The sequence below is a fragment of the Sander lucioperca genome, chromosome 16 (genome assembly GCF_008315115.2).
Source record: "Sander lucioperca isolate FBNREF2018 chromosome 16, SLUC_FBN_1.2, whole genome shotgun sequence".
In the NCBI taxonomy this organism is placed as follows: Eukaryota; Metazoa; Chordata; class Actinopteri; order Perciformes; family Percidae; genus Sander; species Sander lucioperca.
Window position 1 is genome coordinate 6,637,422 of NC_050188.1, and position 21,147 is coordinate 6,658,568.

The following is a 21,147-nucleotide window of genomic DNA, read 5'->3' on the forward strand; positions in this document are numbered from 1 at the left end:
GCATGGGTTTCCTTTCCTTTATACTCCTTCCCAAAGTCAGTTATCCTGGTTTTTTATTGTTATTTCTTTTCCCCTTTATTCTTGCAGGGAAGTCATTAAAGCTGCACTGTGTAAGAATTTCTCCCACCTAGCGGTGAAATTGTATATGACAACCAACTGAATATTACTTTCTAGCCCCTCCCATTCCGAGCGCGTTTTAACTCCTACGGTGACCGTATGCCAAGATTAACATGGCTTCTAGTACAACTTCGTCCGTTCTGTATATTGTACGAGATTAATAGTTTAAGGCAATGTTTACAGCGTAGGCTACATATTTTTCTCCGTGGGCAGAGTCAGAGATCAGTTGATGCAACGGAGGTGCGAGGGAAAGCTAAAGGAAGAGGGGAAAGGTACAGAAAAACAAAAGACGGTGGCAGTGGATCGGTGAGACCGCCTAGGCAAAGAAAAACTAAGGAGACCCTCTCCAAACCCTTCAAAGACAAAAGGAGAGAAGCAACAGAGGTTTGTGTTTTTAATGTATTTCTCTGAGCAGTATGAACAACGTCAATGAAACCGAAATTAGCTCTTAGTATCTCCATCGTTTACATATAGGCCTAAGATCAGATTTTGTATGTATATGCATGTACTTTTTTCTTTCTTTCTTTTCTTTCTCCCCTCTATGTTCTAACAACGTTGATATACAAAAATGTAAAAAATAAAATAAAAGAAACTTTGGGCCTGGGAAGAAAACTGATATCGATATGAGGATAACTATGGACACAGATGGGAAATCCTTGTGGTTTTCTTCATCATTATTATTTTTTTTTTCCCCCTTTCTCTTTCTTATCCTTTGTACCAGGAACCTGTAACTCATATAACAAATATAACAAATGAGAAAATATGTAAAAAATAAATAAATAAAAAATCCTACATTGTTTTGAAACCTGTTGGCCTCAATAAAGATAAAAAAAAAAGAAACGCAACTGCATATGTGCTAAACAAGGACGAGATGGCGGTTTAAGTTGTGTTGTGACTCACTGGGGTTGTTGGTCATGGCTGACCAGGTCACATACATGGTGTAGCAGGAGATGAAGGAGGCCTGCAGCAGGCCGGAGGTGGGCTGGGCCTCCTGTGGAGACATGGCGCCGGATGAGTCCCAAAAATCAATCATTGTGCCAGTAAAACAAAACTCTCTTCATTCTCTCAGTCAAACTCTTCAGAAACTAAATATTGGACGGCTGTGAGCTGGACCAGTGATCTTTTTTTGCGTGTGGTTATTTCTTGTTTGTGGACTGCTTTGATTTGATTAGGATCCCCATTAGCTGATGCAGAACATCAGCTCCTCCTCCTGGGGTCCACACAAAACAGAACATTACAACAGATCTTCAGACACAACAGCCACATGATATTGTTGATGGTTTTTGGTTGATCTGTCCAGATTATTTTGTTCTCGTTTGTGTCTGAAAGAGTCGATTTGTTAAACATGGACACTGATGGATGCGCACTGAATTTCTATTAGAGATGAATAATGAAAATGAAGAGGGAGTAGGACTAGAAAAGTTCTCAACTTCTTTCTAGCCCTTGGAACATAAGCAACTAAAATAATATTGTTCATTTGTTGCCGAGGATCTTGTTGGTTCTTTTTTTCATTGCTTATACGTTTTATTTATTTTTTTGTTTTTATGTTCAATACATTGACTAAATAAATAAAATTAAAAAAAATGTTTTAGAGACAATAAAAGGTCACAGCTAGGACAAAATGTTAATTTCATATTAGCTAGTCTTCTGCATTGTGCATCGAATAGCAGTTATCCTCATTTCTTGCTAATATACAGTACATAGACATAGAGAATTATACATGGATAGGGTTAGGGCACAAAATGCCAACATTTAGCAGCTTAGGTCCATAAATGGATATGTATTATCATATTAACATCTGTCTTCTATTACCTGAACTTTGGGCAGAATGGCCACGATGGACACAATGATGCAGAAGATGAAGTTGAGGCTGATGAAGACCTTGTGCTCGGTGCAGTCGTCGGGTTTGGTGTAAAATACGTAGAAAAGTACGACGGCAGAGAAAGCCACAGCGTAGAAGATGAAGGTGAAGGACAGCAGAGCTGGGAAGAAAACAAGAGCAAAGGGTAACACCATTAGAAGGGGGGGAGGGGGTTCATCCGTTTCTGACACAGTGCATTTTATGCAGTTTGACTGATTGAATTGTGTCAACTCATCACTACTACCAGACTTGCATTAATTCGATGCAATACATGCAATAAATAGTACAATTTATTTTATTCTGGTTTTAGGGATTTTATTGTCCAATGGTTAAAATGCTGTCTTTTTAACCCTTTTTTGTGGCAATGTTGTTGTTTTTTTTTTAAATAAAAATTGGCAGACAAATTACTTAAAAGTGAATACATTGAATCCTAATATACGGTACATGTATTGCCCCGTAAACACATTGGCCAAACGCTACATGTTAAACTTGCACTTTAAGGGTCATTTCTGTGGGTTTAGCAGTAGCCATCTCAGAGCTGTTTCTGGTTAAACGGAGAGGATTTTGCTCCTTAAAAAAAAAAAAAAAAAAAAAAAGGTCTCTCTGTAGGGATCCTTTCCAGGAACATAGAATAACAATCTGAGCCTGTCAGTGGCAACAACAGCACTTGTAGTGGAGGAAATCAACGATGCCCATTTGCCCTGTAGGATTACATTCAGCCCGGTTCGCAGCTGATGGTCAATACTGGACCAATTTCAAAGATTGTTGTTCCCATCAGTCACTCACACAAAAAACATAGGAAAATAGGGTTCAGGTTAAAAAAAAAAAACCCAAAGTAATCCTTTTAAAGGTTTCTTGGGATAAAAAGGAGGGTGTGTTGCCCTTCTACCTGCAAACCAGCACTTTGAATTTCCCTCTTCTGCCTTCAGTAGCCAGGACTGGTTCCAGGAATGGGCAAAGTCCACCAGCAGGATCAGCTGGGTGATGATGAAGAAGAAGGAGCCCACCAGGCCAAAGTAATACCACACTGAGACCAGACAGAAATGGATACAGAACATTTGTTTAGAAAGTTTATTAGGCTGTGCAATGTACAGTGCTAAGCCATAAAGCAGGACACTCTCAGTACAGCATGTGCCATAGTAGGTCAACATGTATCAGCTGTGCTTGTTATATGAAGTGATGTTTGTTTATTTATGAACAATGAACATCAGAATTGACAATTTTAACCCTTGTGTTGTCTTCCCGTTAACCATGCAATTTTTTTTATTTTTCCTGGGTCAAAATTTTAAACTTTTGACACTTCAGTCACTTTTTCAGATGTTTTTGTCGATTAGTTTTATTTGACATTTGTTTTTTTTACCCACATTTTGGAAGCTTTTTCCCAAAATGTCACTTTTTTCGTTCTTTTATCAATTATTTTTCAAATGCTATCAAATTGAAGAAAACATCCAAATTCAATGAAAGTAGTGAACTGATCAATTATTTTACTTGTGAACACCATTGTATAGAACCATTTTTTTTGGTTGAAAAAAAACCCACATTTGTGATAGAGAAACCTTTTGAAAATATGCTAAATTTGACCCGAGGACAACAGGAGGGTTAATAAAAGCATTTCAATACTCTGTGGAACAAGCATATTCTGGAGAACTATTTAGAGCTCAATACCAAGCCCTTATTTTGACTCCAAGCAACGGAGCATCTTATTTGTCTGAAGGTGTGTGCGCTGCTGGAGAGTTCAGATAAAAAGAAACCTGGCAATAAAGAAACGGCAACATCTAATAAGACTTCAATAACAGGCCTGGGCTTCATACCTGTATTGAAGGTGCCATCTGGAATGAAGAAAGCTCCCACAGCTATGCCAACCAGCAGCAGGAACTTGAAGAACCAGAAACTGAGAAGGAAGGAGGTAAAGTTATTCTGAGTATGTGAACAACAAGTATGTTTTTCTCTCTCTGTTTCGATACAGTCTTAGAGGGGCAGTTCCCATGTGTGGCCAGCAGAGTGCAGCGTGCCTTCATCATACAGGACTGTGGTACTGAGGCTGCAGTGCACAGTACGAACCCATTTTGGATGGCGGCTCGGGGGTCCTTGCTGTTGCGCACTCGGATCATGATGATGGTGAAGAGGAAGAAGAAGCAGGCCATGGCGAAGCACATGCGGTATACTGACTTGTAGCCGACAATGATGTCACAGTTCACCTTGTTGTCTAGGCCAGGAATGGATGTGCCACCGAGACAGAAACCTGGAATCTGACAGTGTGAAGCACACAAAGCAAATAATGGGTTGGAATAAACTGGGTAAATTGGAATGATTTTCAAAGTTGGATGATCTTTAAGAAAAGATCAAAAATAAAATAACACCTAATCCAAGCATCCTGTCCAGCTGCTCTACAGCGTCACTGTTGCTGGGTTACAGCCTAAAGTTAGGTGCTACCGAACACTGTTCGCCAAAATAACCACACACAAGAACAGTTTCTTCCCACAGGCCGTCACTATGATGAACACTTAAACTACTTAAATGATATATTTAATAGTGTTAAACATATAAATAAAAAGGTCATATCAATCTAGCTCAGATATATAAGCAGCCTGTTAAATTAATAGTTCTTTAAACCTGATTTTTAACCCTCTGAGGTCTAAGGCATTTTCACATATCTTCTTGAATTCTCCTTCTAAGGGTATTTGCATATAACTTGATCCCCCGTGTGATTCATATAAAAATGTACACAAACTCAGCTTTCTCTATGGTGACTCCCAAAATTGTTCCAGAGCAATGTATAAAGAGATAATTTGGCCCTAAAGCGGAAATATTTCTCAAATCTCTTGTGAAAACATACCTACACTGAATTGTTTTGGTGCTTGAAATGAGTTAAACATCTTAGGTTCACAAAAGTAGTGTAATATATATGAATAAAATAGTAAACAAATGTCTAAAATGAAATTTTGCAATATCGCTTTTTGAGTAGGAGTGTTGTCAAACATGGCTTGGGCTCGCCGGTGCGTCTTTCGTCCTCGCAGGGTTACAGTGTTTCCTCTATGTTGATTTTGTAGTGGCGGCCAGCCATGGCAAAATTTCCGCCGCCACGGTATCAGAAATAGGGCAGACGCACAATGTATATTATTATATATATATATACAGTGAGGAAAATAAGTATTTGAACACCCTGCTATTTTGCAAGTTCTCCCACTTAGAAATCATGGAGGGGTCTGAAATTGTCATCGTAGGTGCATGTCCACTGTGAGAGACATAATCTAAAAAAAAAAATTCCAGAAATCACAATAGGATTTTTTAACTATTTATTTGTATGATACAGCTGCAAATAAGTATTTGAACACCTGTCTATCAGCTAGAATTCTGACCCTCAAAGACCTGTTAGTCTGCCTTTAAAATGTCCACCTCCACTCCATTTATTATCCTAAATTAGATGCACCTGTTTGAGGTCGTTAGCTGCATAAAGACACCTGTCCACCCCATACAATCAGTAAGAATCCAACTACTAACATGGCCAAGACCAAAGAGCTGTCCAAAGACACTAGAGACTAAACTGTACACCTCCACAAGGCTGGAAAGGGCTACGGGGAAATTGCCAAGCAGCTTGGTGAAAAAAGGTCCACTGTTGGAGCAATCATTAGAAAATGGAAGAAGCTAAACATGACTGTCAATCTCCCTCGGACTGGGGCTCCATGCAAGATCTCACCTTGTGGGGTCTCAATGATCCTAAGAAAGGTGAGAAATCAGCCCAGAACTACACGGGAGGGGCTGGTCAATGATCTGAAAAGAGCTGGGACCACCGTTTCCAAGGTTACTGTTGGTAATACACTAAGACGTCATGGTTTGAAATCATGCATGGCACAGAAGGTTCCCCTGCTTAAACCAGCACATGTCAAGGCCCGTCTTAAGTTTGCCAATGACCATTTGGATGATCCAGAGGAGTCATGGGAGAAAGTCATGTGGTCAGATGAGACCAAAATAGAACTTTTTGGTCATAATTCCACTAACCGTGTTTGGAGGAAGAAGAATGATGAGTACCATCCCAAGAACACCATCCCTACTGTGAAGCATGGGGGTGGTAGCATCATGCTTTGGGGGTGTTTTTCTGCACATGGGACAGGCCGACTGCACTGTATTAAGGAGAGGATGACCGGGGCCATGTATTGCGAGATTTTGGGGAACAACCTCCTTCCCTCAGTTAGAGCATTGAAGATGGGTCGAGGCTGGGTCTTCCAACATGACAATGACCCGAAGCACACAGCCAGGATAACCAAGGAGTGGCTCTATAAGAAGCATATCAAGGTTCTGGCGTGGCCTAGCCAGTCTCCAGACCTAAACCCAATAGAGAATCTTTGGAGGGAGCTCAAACTCCGTGTTTCTCAGTGACAGCCAGAAACCTGACTGATCTAGAGAAGATCTGTGTGGAGGAGTGGGCCAAAATCCCTCCTGCAGTGTGTGCAAACCTGGTGAAAAACTACAGGAAACGTTTGACCTCTGTAATTGCAAACAAAGGCTACTGTACCAAATATTAACATTGATTTTCTCAGGTGTTCAAATACTTATTTGCAGCTGTATCATACAAATAAAATAGTTAAAAAAATCATACATTGTGATTTCTGGATTTTTTTTTTTAGATTATGTCTCTCACAGTGGACATGCACCTACGATGACAATTTCAGACCCCTCCATGATTTCTAAGTGGGAGAACTTGCAAAATAGCAGGGTGTTCAAATACTTATTTTCCTCACTGTATATATTATATACGCTGCCGCTCACATTGCAATTTAACAACAAGTAGAGCTATTCAGAGGTTATTGGGCCCGTCCAGTTTAACTCCACATACTGTTGTGTTGATGTAGTTTGTCAAAACGTTCGCTTTCTTCCGAGTCGACTATTAAACGAACAGCGCCGCCAAAAGCGTCACCGCGGTGAGTCCGTTCTAATTGGACAACATTCAACTTGTCAGTTCTGTCAGCTCATCGTCCTGATATCAAACATCTGGAAACATTAAAACGGTAAGTGAGTCAGTGTAATATAATATACATTGGAAATAGTCTATAGATGTAGTCATAGATGTAATGACAGTAAATATATTGTCAGGTAAACACTAAACATTTTTGTTGGGGGGGGGGGGGGTTGTTGTCCGGACAGACCTGCCCCCACTGCTAAAAAAAAAAAAATCCTAAAGGAAACACTGGGTTAAACAAATTTGAAGTATTTTCAAATTATTCCCTGAATTGGAAATTACATGTGGGTTGAACAAATTCAAAGCTACTTGGGCCTTATGCAGCAGCCCCAGTGTGGACCATTCCATTTGATCTAACCTAGTCTTATCTAATGTACCTGTTTAAGATGTCCCTCCATGCCTGGGAGAATCATAATGACAGACACCAGAGTCCCGAGCAGCAGCAGGAAGGAGAAGGCCAGCCGGCTCACGGTGGAGTTGGTGGTTGAAGGGCAGCATGATGACAGGAGGCAGGAGGCCGAGCCGCACAAACAGGACGCCTGCAGGAGAGACCAAGGAGACAATTAGCTAGGCATTCACACAGATCCGTATTTTATGGAAGTCAGGGACAGGGCTCTGGGATAATCAGGGTAATGCATGCATGGCTTGCAACGACTGCAGTCGGGAGGGGGGGGAAAAACAAACAAAACAAAGGACACTGTGTCTGCTGTCAGGGCAACTATCTGTCTCATTCTTCTGCACACTTCTACTAAAGCAAAAGACATGGTGATTTACAGAGGCAGTAATCATCAGGCCTGTGATTAGAGTCTCTCTCTCTCATAACCACAAACATACATATAAACAAGTAAATACAGTAAATACATCTGATATAATAATACAAGTAAACAGGATAATTATGATATAAATGCAGATACTAAACAAATTCTGTGCATGTCCGTCAAAAGGGTACGTTGAAACAATAATATAAAAATATCTCTCTCTCTCTCATCCAGCGCGCACTGTGGACAGGATCACTGAGGAGCCCTGCATGATTCAGATGCAGACTGCTGAGACGTGTGTGAAGCACTGAAGCAGAGACTGTAGCTGAGATCAGCCATCCATGACTAAATACGAGTATGCACCCCGAGTACACTGGCCTTTAGTGTGAACATTGTAGCCGTGACGACAAGAAGAATCCAGTTCCCGTGCTTCAGATAGGCCTGCGTGATACAGCCTTGGTGACAAACAACTCTGACAAAAAAATTAAAAAAACTCCAATCGTAAAACAGTCAAGAGGGATCGCGATCTCGATTCACCCCTGTTCGCAATTTCATTTTTAAATGACTTTGATTTAAAAAAGGACAGCTGAAGACATGAAAGGCAAGCAGTTAAAGAGTGTGCTAAGAAATAATTCTATTTTTGATACTGTACTTAAATTGGCAATTGACAAACTCCATTTCTCTAGAGACCGAAGCTGTACTGCAGCATGTTGATTGACATGTTTTAATTCTGTAAAGACGTTCAAGGAGTTCAGATAGAGCCTGTATCAGGGCCATATTTAGTTCAATGTGTTATATGTCACTATTTTGGTAGCCTACTGTACTTAAATGGCCAGTATGTACTTTATGTTCTTTATTCATTGAAGCCTCTATGTTTACAGGCTTGTGGTGATGCGCAATGTACTATAGGTGCCAAAAAAAAAAAATCTATGTTTGGTACTGCCAATTAGTTTTGCTTTGTCATGGTTCATGTGTGCAATAACCATTACACTTTGTGAGAAAAAAATCGTGGCAGAGAATCGTGATATCAATTCTAAGCTAAAAAAATCGTGATTCATATTTTTCCCCGAATCGTGCAGGCCTAACTGAAATAATCTAAATGTTTGCTGGATTATACTTTTTGCCAATTGCTTACACGCTGAAATCATACGTATTACACAATTATCAAAACCTTACACTCAAGGAGCAAAATATTGGCCCAGATGTGCACCGCTATAAGCACAATGTCAGCCTCTCACTTTCTGCACAACAATACACACAGTGATTTGCAAAACACTAAACACTGTCACGACCCGATGTGAGTCGAGCGCAGATCGTGAGTGGCGCACGTGTCACTTTGCGACAGGTGTTGGAGCTTCGCAAAGGACGATTTGCGAGGCTCGTTCAAGTTATACAGATAGAACGTTTGCCAGGTTATTCTTTGTGAGAAAACTACTACTATGTTTGTTTGGGATCCTCGCTAGAGGCTGAAGTAGCCTACAAGAACCTGCTAACGCAACATGGCATCATGACTTTGAGTAAACATACACGCCACTTTCCTAAAGCCAAATGACGTGTTATCTGTACGCATTTTGAGCTATCCACGTGTATGTCTATGCTGTATACAGCGGACGTAAACATACAGGTGTGTTATCGCGAGAACAACGTCACACGCGTGTATAAAAAAAAAAAAAAAAAAGGTTGGGTTTAGTGAAAGAACACTGGGAAAGGTTTTAGTAACACTAAAAAAAAACGACAAAAACACGACGGTGACTAACGTCACACGCTTAGGTAAACAATAAACAGTTGGGTTTAGGAAAAGAACATTGGGGAAGGCTTTATTAAAAAAATAAAAACGGTTGATAAACGCCACACGCGGGACGCAATCCCGGCTCTCCCGGGTGAAAGTCCTGTGTTTTACCCATCCGCCACCCCAACCAACCTCCGTCCTTTCGTACTACTCGCTACGGCGATAATTCACATGTAATGTAGGTCAACGGAGGCCTAACGGCGTTGATAAAACACGCTAAAATACGATTATGCGTCTTGATAACACGCAAAAACGGCATACGAATTGCCGTGTCATACATACGCCTTGTGAGACCAGTCTGGCTAACGAGAGACTTCTGTAATGTCAATACAATAAAAAAAAATAAAAAAAACACCTACATAACGAAGTTTGTTCACTGCAGGCTACAAGTTAGCAATCAAATGGCGTTTTGAGCTAACGTTAGCAATCAAACAATCATAGATAGCCAAAACGTTCGCCGGATGCGGATCCCTTGGCGTTATGCCGTAAACCGTTTAAACCTGAGCATGCGCAATTCATCGATGCCTGGGCTTTGTGTATCTGTCGATACCCGATACCGTTGTTGAATTAATAACGCACTGTATACCTTTTGCACCTTATACCTTCCTTCCACCATGTGGAAGAGACTAAAGGCGCCAGACTTTCCTAACTAAACATTATTTTACTAACTAAGACAAAAATAACACAGATGTAATGTATTGAATTCTTATTTTGTACACTCAACTCTTCCAGCATGCGACACACATGCGACAGAGGGAGAAAAAAAAACTAACAAAACTGGATCGGCCCGTGGATCTGTTCATTTTTCCGATCCCTGATCCAGCTATTTTGTCAACATCGGACTGATATCCGATCTTAATATCGGATCGGTGCACCCCTAATGAAAACTGGGACACGTTGTTGTTGTTGTTGATTCTCCATGTTGACTGATTTGGGTATATGGAGAGAAAATCATATTTTCCTCAGTCTGCAGCAATGGTCTTGTGTAGTGTTTGGTGAACTTATTGTATATTTGCACTTTCTCTGTGTACTTCATTTACAGTACTCCAATCACTGAGAAGTAGAATTGCTAAAAGTGTTTTAGGTTAGCAACAGCAGTGTGTAACTGGTTCAAACTGAATTAAGTCATATGGAACGTGTGTGTTTCATATGGTAACAAAATATGATTTTTTTTTATAAATTAGTGTATAGTTTTTGCAAGAGTGTTTCATTTTGCAAAGGCTCTGAGGTGTTCTGCTGATTGGGTGTGTGGTTGTGCTAATGGTGTGTAGCATTTTGAAAAACCGGTCCCCGTTTTCACAAATAGTGGTTAAGCAATCGGAAAAAAAAACAAACTGTAAGGAGTAGGCCATCAGAATTCTGTCTACTAATTTGTACAATACCTTCAGGTACGTCTGCTTGTGTTCAGTCTTGTGTCAGTACTGAAAATAAAGTACTGTTACAGCACCACTGATGCCCTGCCCTAACACTGAATCACGGTCGATGTTAGGTGGATAAACAGAAAATGTGAACATTTTATTCAACTTAGATCTGTCTGTTACAGCTGTGCCACACTTCCTTGCATATTTTATTAGTGACCTTAATGATAAGCTTGTTGTGGATTTCTTTAGAAATGTCCTTGGTTTTTAGGACGCAGCCTTCAATTGGAACTCCTCTCTATTCAAATTGTTAAAGCTACATTGTGTAAGAATTTTTCCCACCTAGCGGTGAAATTGGATATGACAACCAACTGAATATTACTTTCTAGCCCCTCCCATTCCGAGCGCGTTTTAACTCCTACGGTGGCCGTATGCCAAGATTAACATGGCTTCCAGTACGACTTTGTCCGTTCTGTATATTTTACAAGAATTAATAGTGTAAGGCAATGTTTACAGCGTAGGCTACATATTTTTCTCCGTGAGCAGAGTCAGAGATCAGTTGATGCGACAGAGGTGCGAGGGAAAGCTAAAGGAAGAGGGGAAAGGTACAGAAAAACAAAAGACAGAGCCGGTGGCAGTGGATCGGTGAGACCGCCTAGGCAAAGAAAAACTAAGGAGACCCTCTCCAAAGATGGCAAAGCGACTCCGTTACATGTCCTCGAGAATAGGCGTGATCCTCCCATCTTCAACAGGCTTTCAAATCTGCTGGCAGTCGCAAGTAATCTCCCCGCTGGCATTCATCACGGTGCCACTGAGTGTAAAAGCGCAAAAGGCGGAGGTATGTCCCTCTTTGGCTAATGTATTTTAAAGATGGAGGCGCAACATGGCTGCCGCCATCCGAACGACTCGCTCATATGTATTCTGAATGATTCTGAACGGCAGATTCTACACTTACGAGAATCCTCTGATTAGTTGGTGGAAGTAATTACACATGAATGAGCACATATTTGTGAAAAACCAAAGGGTTTTTTGCTAAGAATCAACTCAAAAAATTACACAATGGAGCTTTAAACACTAACCGTCTTACAGAGGTGAATCATTTTTTACAGTCTGTCAAATTTGTTACATATCTCAAATATATGTAGGCTACTGGGATTCTATGGTGTAAAAAAAAATAAAGTAAAAAATGTGCACACAAGAGAATCAAATACAAATCAAGGTAAGAATGATTATGATGGGTACAACACATAGACTAATGGACCTTTTTCACGGCAGACATGTTGACATGTCATAGTAGGAAAAGCACAGGTGTATTCCAAACCATTAATGATGGCTGCATTCCACTTAGGCGAGGTCCTGGTATTGTTCATGCTGACTCACTGAAATAGCTTACTGGGACACTTGATGGAACTGAGCCATCGTTAAGGTTATCAATTTCAGCTGTGCTTTTCCTACTATGACGAGTCAACATGTCTGCTGTGAAAAAGGTCCATAAACAGTCTGTGGTACAACAAGGAAAAAGCAACACAACTGCTACTCTGCCTACTCCTAAAGGGGATGGCCCACGAGTTTTCTCACGACTTAGAACCCGGAAATTGCGCATTTTGAGAAACCACCTTTGCATATTTAACTGACAGCGTTACATTTTGTTCGTTTTCCTCGTTGACTGCACATTCCAAAACATTAACAGGTGAATTACTTACTAAGTTCACTGTAAATAAAGTCAAAGGACAACAAAGACGCCCCTGCTCTCACACCAAACTCTATTCAGAAAACCGGAAAATTCACTGCCACCTTCACGTCATTTTGACGAAACATTTTACAAGTCGGTCTAAAAGTTTGTTTAAGTTGGGTGTAACGATTCACTTAGTATTAGGCTATTCAAAATAAATACAATGTGACGTGAGTAAAATGTCGCATTTTAATAGCCAACTAGTTTCACATGACGTCGTGTTGATATCATACCGTCGTGTTTTCTTGGCTAAACAACGCGCAGCTAAAATAGTCAAGAAACTGTATGAAATACTGAGTCTACATAAATCATGTAACAAAACTACAACCGGTAAATATATACTTACACAACTGCCAAGGGAACCCAGAGCCAAACAAGCACCCATGTTTATTAATTCACAATTCCGATGAAAGTCGTAAAAGCTTGAGAAGTTCAGGAAGAAACTGAGTCAAAAATGGCGAAGTCAAGTCAACACACGGGAATTCGTTTACTCCCTTCAAAATAAAAGCTTCACGTCACTCTGTGATACACGTACGTCATTTATATAGCACATTGCCGGGATATTATATTATTTCATTCATAAATTCATATTTGTTTATTCATGTATTTTGATGGTAAATGTCCATATGGAACACAACGAATCCATGGAGTATTATAGCACGTGTTCTTGCTGTATATATTCCCGTATTCATTGGCGTTCTCGGTTTTATTTTAAAGGCACATTCCCTCTACTTCCGACATTGTTTGGGGGGAAAAAAATCTGAGCGTTTACTTTACACGGTTTCGTTGCTGCTTACAGTTTTGCCCGTTGTAATTCAACACCGAGTCTGTGATTGGCTTACTGAGTCGTCACTCAAGCGGTTCGACCAACTGGATGCTAATGCGCAAAAGAAAAACACTCCCTTTATTATAGTCCTTTAGGTCCACCACCTCAAACACTTAAAATACTTAATATCCAAAATGTTCAATGCTAAATTGATTTTATTTTATTTTGAAACCACATCATTCATTAAACTGGTTATGCAAAAGCAATTAATTTTAAACTAACCAACATGTTATGTTTTTTTTTATTGACATTTGTTTTTGTGACAAAGGTATTTGCTATTTTTATGGAGAGAAAAAATGTTCTACATTGCATGTATAGGCCTTATTAGTTAAACAGGCCTTAGTCTCGCATTGCCGGACCTTCCTCCAGAGCGCTGCGGAGGAGGGTCTGGCTAGTCCACACAGCATTCTGGGACGGGAGAAAAACGTGCTCTGGTTTATTGGCATTTCTTTAAACCAATCACAATCGTCTTGGGCGGCGCTAAGCGCTGGATGCAGCAAACGTGCCTCTGCGAAATAGCCTCAGGAAGGAATTTGTTTTGGTGGAACATGTAAACTCAGATTGGACAGATAGTCTAGCTAGCTGTCTAGATTTACCCTGCAGAGATCTGAGGAGCAGTTAACCACAGGCCTCATAAATCCACCGGAGTTTAGAACGCCAACACAAAGAAAGAGGAAGGAAGGAGGAAGGACATCCGGCGGAACCTCTGGCGGCACCTGAACAAGTCCTGCGAATTTACGAATCCTACTATGGCCACGCCAATACCCGCCCTTCAGTCACAACTATTGGCCAGGCGTCCATGCTTATGCAAGGTAACGTAACCTGATTTGTACAGGTCCTATCCCCTGACCAATCAGCTACCCTAACCTTAACCACTCGAGGGTCAATGCCTAACCCCAACCAATCGAGCTGCTATTGAAGGGCAGGTCTTGGCATGGCCATAGGATTCGTAATTTTGCATCCCTGAAATTAAACGTCGTCGATATAGACTGCTACAAAGAAGATGTGTTGTATTTCATTGCTCAGAGTGAGAAAAGTAAAAGGATCAGGTGAGCCATGAAATATGATCAGGAGGGTAATTTTCACCATTATTCCGACACCATATGAATGCAGCACAAATGCCCTAACTCAAATTTTTAACGAAAGCGAAAAATAATTGGTGTATCTGCCCCCGCGATTCAGATCCACTATAAGTTTAATGGGTCCTTCCCTGGCCCATGCTACACCCTTCCTTCCATCAAGTTGAATGAAATCAGGGCCAGTAGTTATTCCCTAATCCTGCTGACAGACCGACAAACTGAACCGAAAACATAACCTCCTCGGCAGAGGTAAATATGGTTTCAACATAAGTCATTTAGTGGGCCTTGTCTAATAACTATTGAGTAACCAAGAGGAGAGGGGGAAAAAGTGATTTGCAAGTGATAATGCAAACTGAGATATGCAATTCATTTTAACCAACTGACATAATCAGAAATCAGAATGACAGGTAGACAATAAAGGTAATATATAAACAATTTATGTAAAGAAGCTGCTCCCCAAATAACCACTTTGCTTAACTTCTTTGTATTCTATTTTTTTCTATGATTGTATACATTTTTTTTAGATAATATTTGTATGTTTTGTATTTAAGAACAATGCAAACGATCACATCAAACTTCATATATCAACACATTAATTCATCGGAGTGCTCTATCATTTGGTAGTGGGCCTATCACACAATAAACTCAAAGTTGACTATTATAAACACACTATATATCTCTATTAGGTGTGTCCTTTCTACTATGTGTGTGCTATATGTATGCATGGGTGTGCAACATGACACATGTTCAATGTACACTTCAATGTGAGGCCTCTGTGCTACTTACATTAAATGTTTGCAATAAACAAAGAGATGGGCGCACCAGATTTAGCTAAAAGCTACATTCCATCTGTAGTCCATTGCTACTGGATAATAGGTTGGGTGTAATTGCATTCGACACTATTGACCATACCATCCTGTTACAGAGACTGGAACATTTAGTTGGCATTAAAGGAATCGCACTAAGCTGGTTTAAGTCCTATTTCTTTGAGCGATCCCAATTTGTTAATATTAACGATAAACCCTCCAAGTACGCTAAAGTTAGCCATGGCGTTCCTCAAGGCTCGGTGCTTGGACCAATTCTATTCTCCTTATATATGCTTCCTTTAGGCAATATTATTAGGAAACACTCAATTAACTTTCACTGTTACACAGACGACACCCAATTATATCTGTCAATTAAGCCAGACAAAAGCGGTCAGTTAGCTAAACTTCAAGCGTGCATTAAAGATATAAAATCCTGTATGACCTACAATTTTCTGATGTTAAACTCAGACAAAACTGAAGTTATAATGCTGGGACCCAAGCACCTACAAACCTCATTATCCAAAGATATAGCTACTCTGGATAGTATTGCCCTGGCCTCCAGCACTACTGCCAGAAATCTAGTTATTTTTGATCAGGATATATCCTTTAATGCCCATCTCAAACAAACTTCAAGAACAGCCTTTTTCAATCTTCGTAACATTGCCAAGATTAGGAACATCCCGTCTCAAAACGATGCTGAAAAACTAGTCCATGCATTTGTTACTTCCAGGCAGGACTATTGTAATTCCTTATTATCAGGATGCTCAAATAAGTCCCGTAAGACTCTCCAGCTGATCCAGAATGCTGCAGCGTGTGTTCTGACAAGAACTAAGAAAAGATATCATATTTCTCCTGTATTAGCTTCTCTGCATTGGCTTCCTGTAAAATCCAGGGTTGAATTTAAAATCCTTCTCCTGACCTACAAAGCTCTAAATGGTCAAGCACCATCATATCTAGAAGAGCTCTTAGTACCTTATTGTCCCACTATACTGCTCTCCCAGAACTCAGAGCTATTAGTGGTTCCTAGAGTCTCTAAAAGTAGAATGGGAGCCAGAGCCTTCAGCTATCAGGCTCCTCTCCTGTGGAATCAGCTCCCAATCTGGGTTCAGGGGGCAGACACCGTCACCACATTTAAGAGTAAATTTAAAACTCTCCTCTTTGATAAAGCTTATAGTTAGGGAGTGAGGAGTTGCAGCGTATGCCTAGACCGGCGGGGCAGGGTGTATAGCTGCAGACACAGCACCCCTGCTTCTCTCTGCTTCTCCTCATAGTCATCAGATCTACCTATCATATAATCAATAAAATAGTAGAGTAGAGGGAGGCAGGCCAGTACAGCCCGATCCGGCAGGGGAGAGTTCTAGCCCGATCCGGCTCCTCTCTTTAACCTGCCTCTCTTAGTTATGCTATTATAATTCTAGACTGCTGGGGAAGTTCCTTCCTTCCTATGACACAAAGAGCTGCTCTCTTATCTCTCTCTTCATTTGGTTCCTTTGTGTGCATCCTTCTCCCAGAAATGCTTGTTACTAACCTAGCTCTGGGGAGTTTACTCCCCGGAGTCCTTATGTTTCTTCTTCACCCAGAATATCGCCTTGGATTAGGGTGGCACCAAGACCTCGTCGTGCCAAGGCAATTGGAGATTTTATAGGTGAAGCAGCAGGTACCTGTTTACTTATTGCAGTGGCAGCCTTTGTTCCTCGTAAAAAGATAAAGTTAAGGATGACTGAGGCTGTTCAGGAGATTAGTGATAAAGGCTGGCACCCCTGGGACTCCAGAATCAGATTGGGTGGGTGGAGCGCACCCGGTGCGATGTCATCATCTGTCTGCCATCGTATGTGTTAACACACGGTAACATGAAGCCTGGTTTCCAAGAAAGAGCACGGTGTGGAACAGATGATAGAAAGTCAGATGACTCACCCAGCGGTGACAGAACAGAGCAGGCTGCCAGCGACGTCGGTGTGAACAAAGTAACTTCATTTCCCATGATATATATTAACTAAGCAAGTTCAAATACGACTAGGGCTGACTGTATTCCCATGTCTACAATACTGCTGCTGCATCAACACAGTTCCACAGCCATATTTTGAAAGATTTCCCATCTTTAGCTTAAGTCTATATTGTAGTTTGCCAACCTCAGAGCTATTTGGTTCACTGTTTATCTAAAAGTCTTATATTCATTTATATTATATTGTCGGACAACTTAAAGCTTTTTTTTGTGGTACTGAATCACAGTATTGATCGGTGAAAGGTGACACGTAGAGTGTCAAACCTACAGAAACGTATCACCCAACCCCAACTATCCCTTAGAGTTTTTGGTGCCATTAGCCTCTTTTATCTTGTTGTTTTGTTTTACTCTCACAGCTTTCATTAACCTTGTTTAGCTTATAGTTGTGTTTAACTCTCTCTTTTTTTTTTTTTTTATTAGATTTTTTTTTTTATTAATTAATTTCTGTCGGTCATCATGATTAGGTACCAGGAAGTACATCAAAGAAGGGCGATACAACAACAATGAAAAAAAATTCTGAATTTCATCAAAATCAGAGTTTCATCAGAATTTCATCTCTACTTTTACATACTATGCTTCCCTCAATACTTATTATTGATTATACCGACCCACCCCTACCAACCCACCTCCCTTCCCCCAACCCACCCTACCATCTGCCCACCTCTCCTATCCCCGCACCCATTTACCCGCCCTCCCCGCACATTGATGGTCCTCATTCAAGACAGGTCCCACATACACACACACACACACACACACACACTCTAGAGTGCATTATAAATTTGGCTCCATTGGCTATCAAATTGTTTCTTTTTATTGTTGTCCTCAGACATTGATCTTTCAGTACACAGGTAATACTTCATTAAGGCCTTCCAGTTCTCTATTGAAGGTGCTTCCTTATTTTTCCAGTTTTGCAATATTAGTTTTTTAAAGGGTGGTGATGGCGCAGTGGATATGACACATGCCTTTGGTGTGGGAGACCAGGGTTCGATTCCCACTGTGATACATCAACCAATGTGTCCCTGAGCAAGACACTTAACCCCTAGTTGCTCCAGAGGCGTGTGACCTCTGACATATATAGCAATTGTAAGTCGCTTTGGATAAAAGCGTCAGCTAAATGACATGTAATGTAATGTTAAAGATAAGAGAGGAAAAAAGTGTCTGCCAGCTAGTTGGATATCTTATTCCCTCTATATCTCAAAAAATATACACATTCTTAGAGAGAATATGATTTTTCTGTTAGTATATTTAGATAACCAAATCTCTATGCTCTCCCAAAATATTCTTAATTCCTTTGCAGTACCAAAAGGCGTGCATGAAGGAGTCACCATATAGGTTACATTTTAAACATCTAGCTGATGATGTGTTATCAAACTTGCTTATTTTATCACTAGTATAATAACGCACTAATATCCTGCATGCACAAAAAGGCCATTGCAAAGTCACTGTATAGCCTAATGATATGGCCATATAGGAGCAAATAGGAACTGGTTTAGTTTCACCAGAAGTAGCAAACAGTGAGGAAACAGGTGTGACAATGAAGTTCAGACAGTGAGTTTAAAGCAACAGGGGGCCAAACCTCCATCTGTTTGTGTCTGACCTTCCTGTGAATAATCAGCACAAAGATAAAGCTTCTGCATTCTCTCTTTTTTCCTACAGTCTAAAGCAGCAGCAGGCTTGTAACGTCCTCAACGGAAAGCAGAATCACGGATCACATGAATGCATGTGTTAATGAGCAGTCTAATGAATTTGATGTAGATAACGGCTTCATTACAACAGTATGCCAACATTCCTCGGGAGATTGATATTGGTCGAAGTGACCACCGTTCTCTTCATCTTTGATAATATTTTATATTTTTATAATAATCCCAGGACCTTGTGTGTCTGCCTATGAGGCTGAATACTATATATGTTACCTATGACTGTCCTTAAGCCTGTTGGTGGCAGGGAGTTTATTGTAATGCAGCTCACAGACGTATCAAGGGTTGACGGTACACTGTATAATTGTTCTCCTCATTTAATAAATGAGATGAACACTACACAACATTGAGATAAAAAACAAATAGCCTGTTGAGTGAAACCATTACATTCCTTGGTTAAAGCACAGTTGACTTTCCACTGTTTTCTGTTTCTATTTAAGGTGGTGGTATCTAGCCTATGTACAAGTGCCTTAGTTTTTTTTAATCTGTGTAATAGGAATGAGATAAGGAGAGATATAGGATTAGTGTAACGCTTATCAGTTCAATTTTCTAAGCACAAACGGACATTTGGAAAAACAGAAAGATGGGTTCCAATATCCAATTTTTCATTTTTTCCATCTTGACAAATTACAAAATTGGATCTTTAAACAGTTTTTCCAATTTTCTTTTTTCTATTCAGAGGATCAGAAATTTAGAAAATTACAAAATTGCGTCTTGGCTCCAATTATTCAATACTTCAATGATAGGCCTATTCTCTCCCTTGTTCTGCCTAGCTACGCCCCCCCCACTCGAAACCATAAGTTGCAAGCACCTCACCAAAGGCTATCAGTTTTGTTTTTTTTGGGTCCATATGCAGTTAATGACTGCTGTAGCGTCCCTTTTCACTACTGTTTAACTTATTTTACTATTTATTTAAATTTATTTTATCGTTATTAATACGTAGTGTGTGTATATGTTTATACTTATATTGTTTATATCTTTTTATCCTTCTTATATTTGTATGTGTGACATGCTCCAACAACACCATGACAAATTCCTCGTATGTGCAACGTACTTGGCAATAAAGCCCTTTCTGATTCTGATTCTGATTCTGCATATTCCGCAAAGTAGAGGAAGAGAATATCATTGCATGATTGAATAGTTGGAGCTCAGACGCAATTTTGTAATTTTCTCAATTTCTGATCCTCTGAATAAAAAACGGAAAATTGGAAAAACAGGTTAGAAAAAGGAAAATTGGATATTTGAACCCATTTTTCTGTTTTTCCAAATGTCCGTTTGTGCTTAGAAAATTGAACTGATAAGCGTTACACTGACCATATAGCCTAATAAATGATCCATGTAATTTAGGACTGAGGACAAATTACTGAGTGACAGGATTCTACCAAAAGACAGGTGAAAAAGGCGATTCCATTTCTTTATGTGCGAATGTGTAGAGACGGTGCACCCCTTACTAAAATAAACAATGGTACAAACCTTTGAGCAGCAGCGGCAAGACAAAACAGCCAGAGTTACACAGGAAACTGTACCACTGTGACTTCAAAATAAAACACATTTGGAAATGACCAATTTAAAAACATTTCCTGCATCGTCATTACTACTATTACGACTAGTTCTACTACTACTACTTTTAATTATAATAATAATAATAATAATAATAATGTCAAAATTTAAAAAAAAATTCAATTGGCTACAGAAATCTATTATCTATTTTGAGTAACCGAATTAATGAGACTAAAACATAGTATGGTATTCTTGAAGCAATAAACTGTATTATGGTTAATGTTATTTCTGCTGAAAAATGAAATGAAAATGAAAACGTGATGTTCTGTAACACTACACAGCTAATTTATTTTGAAATCAATATTTTGTGTAATAGGCTATAGGTCTCTAGGCAAAACATTGTCATCACTGACAGATGCATTAGACATTTTTTTTCTATAAATGTTATATTTGTAGTATAATGCTCCCTTTTTAATTAATTTATATTTTATTTATGTGCATATCCTCCCACCAAAAAAAACTTAGTGTTTTGTTCCACTTTTCCTCATGGACATAATTGAAACAAAAAAGTCGGTTCCCTCTTCTTTCTCGACAGCTGTTGTGCTTTTACTTTGAAGGCCACATCCCGTCTTTTCCTGTATCCTCCGGGCTAAGTGTGCTTACAT

At 39.9% G+C, this 21,147-nt stretch overlaps 1 protein-coding gene across 1 annotated transcript in view; it reads right to left on the reverse strand.

Annotated features, from left to right (window-relative positions):
* The window catches only part of serinc2 (serine incorporator 2), a 22,388-nt gene extending 9,330 nt beyond the window's left edge, over positions 1-13,058 (reverse strand). Inside the window, exons 1-7 of the mRNA XM_035992830.1 lie at positions 12,919-13,058; positions 7,313-7,474; positions 4,040-4,227; positions 3,790-3,869; positions 2,868-3,005; positions 1,930-2,099; positions 1,018-1,108 (exon numbers count right to left, since the gene is read on the reverse strand). Of these exons, the coding sequence (XP_035848723.1) occupies positions 1,018-1,108; positions 1,930-2,099; positions 2,868-3,005; positions 3,790-3,869; positions 4,040-4,227; positions 7,313-7,474; positions 12,919-12,957 (868 nt within the window). The 5' untranslated portion in view covers positions 12,958-13,058. The remainder of the gene's footprint in view (positions 1-1,017; positions 1,109-1,929; positions 2,100-2,867; positions 3,006-3,789; positions 3,870-4,039; positions 4,228-7,312; positions 7,475-12,918) is intronic.
* Positions 13,059-21,147: the final 8,089 nt, after the last annotated feature.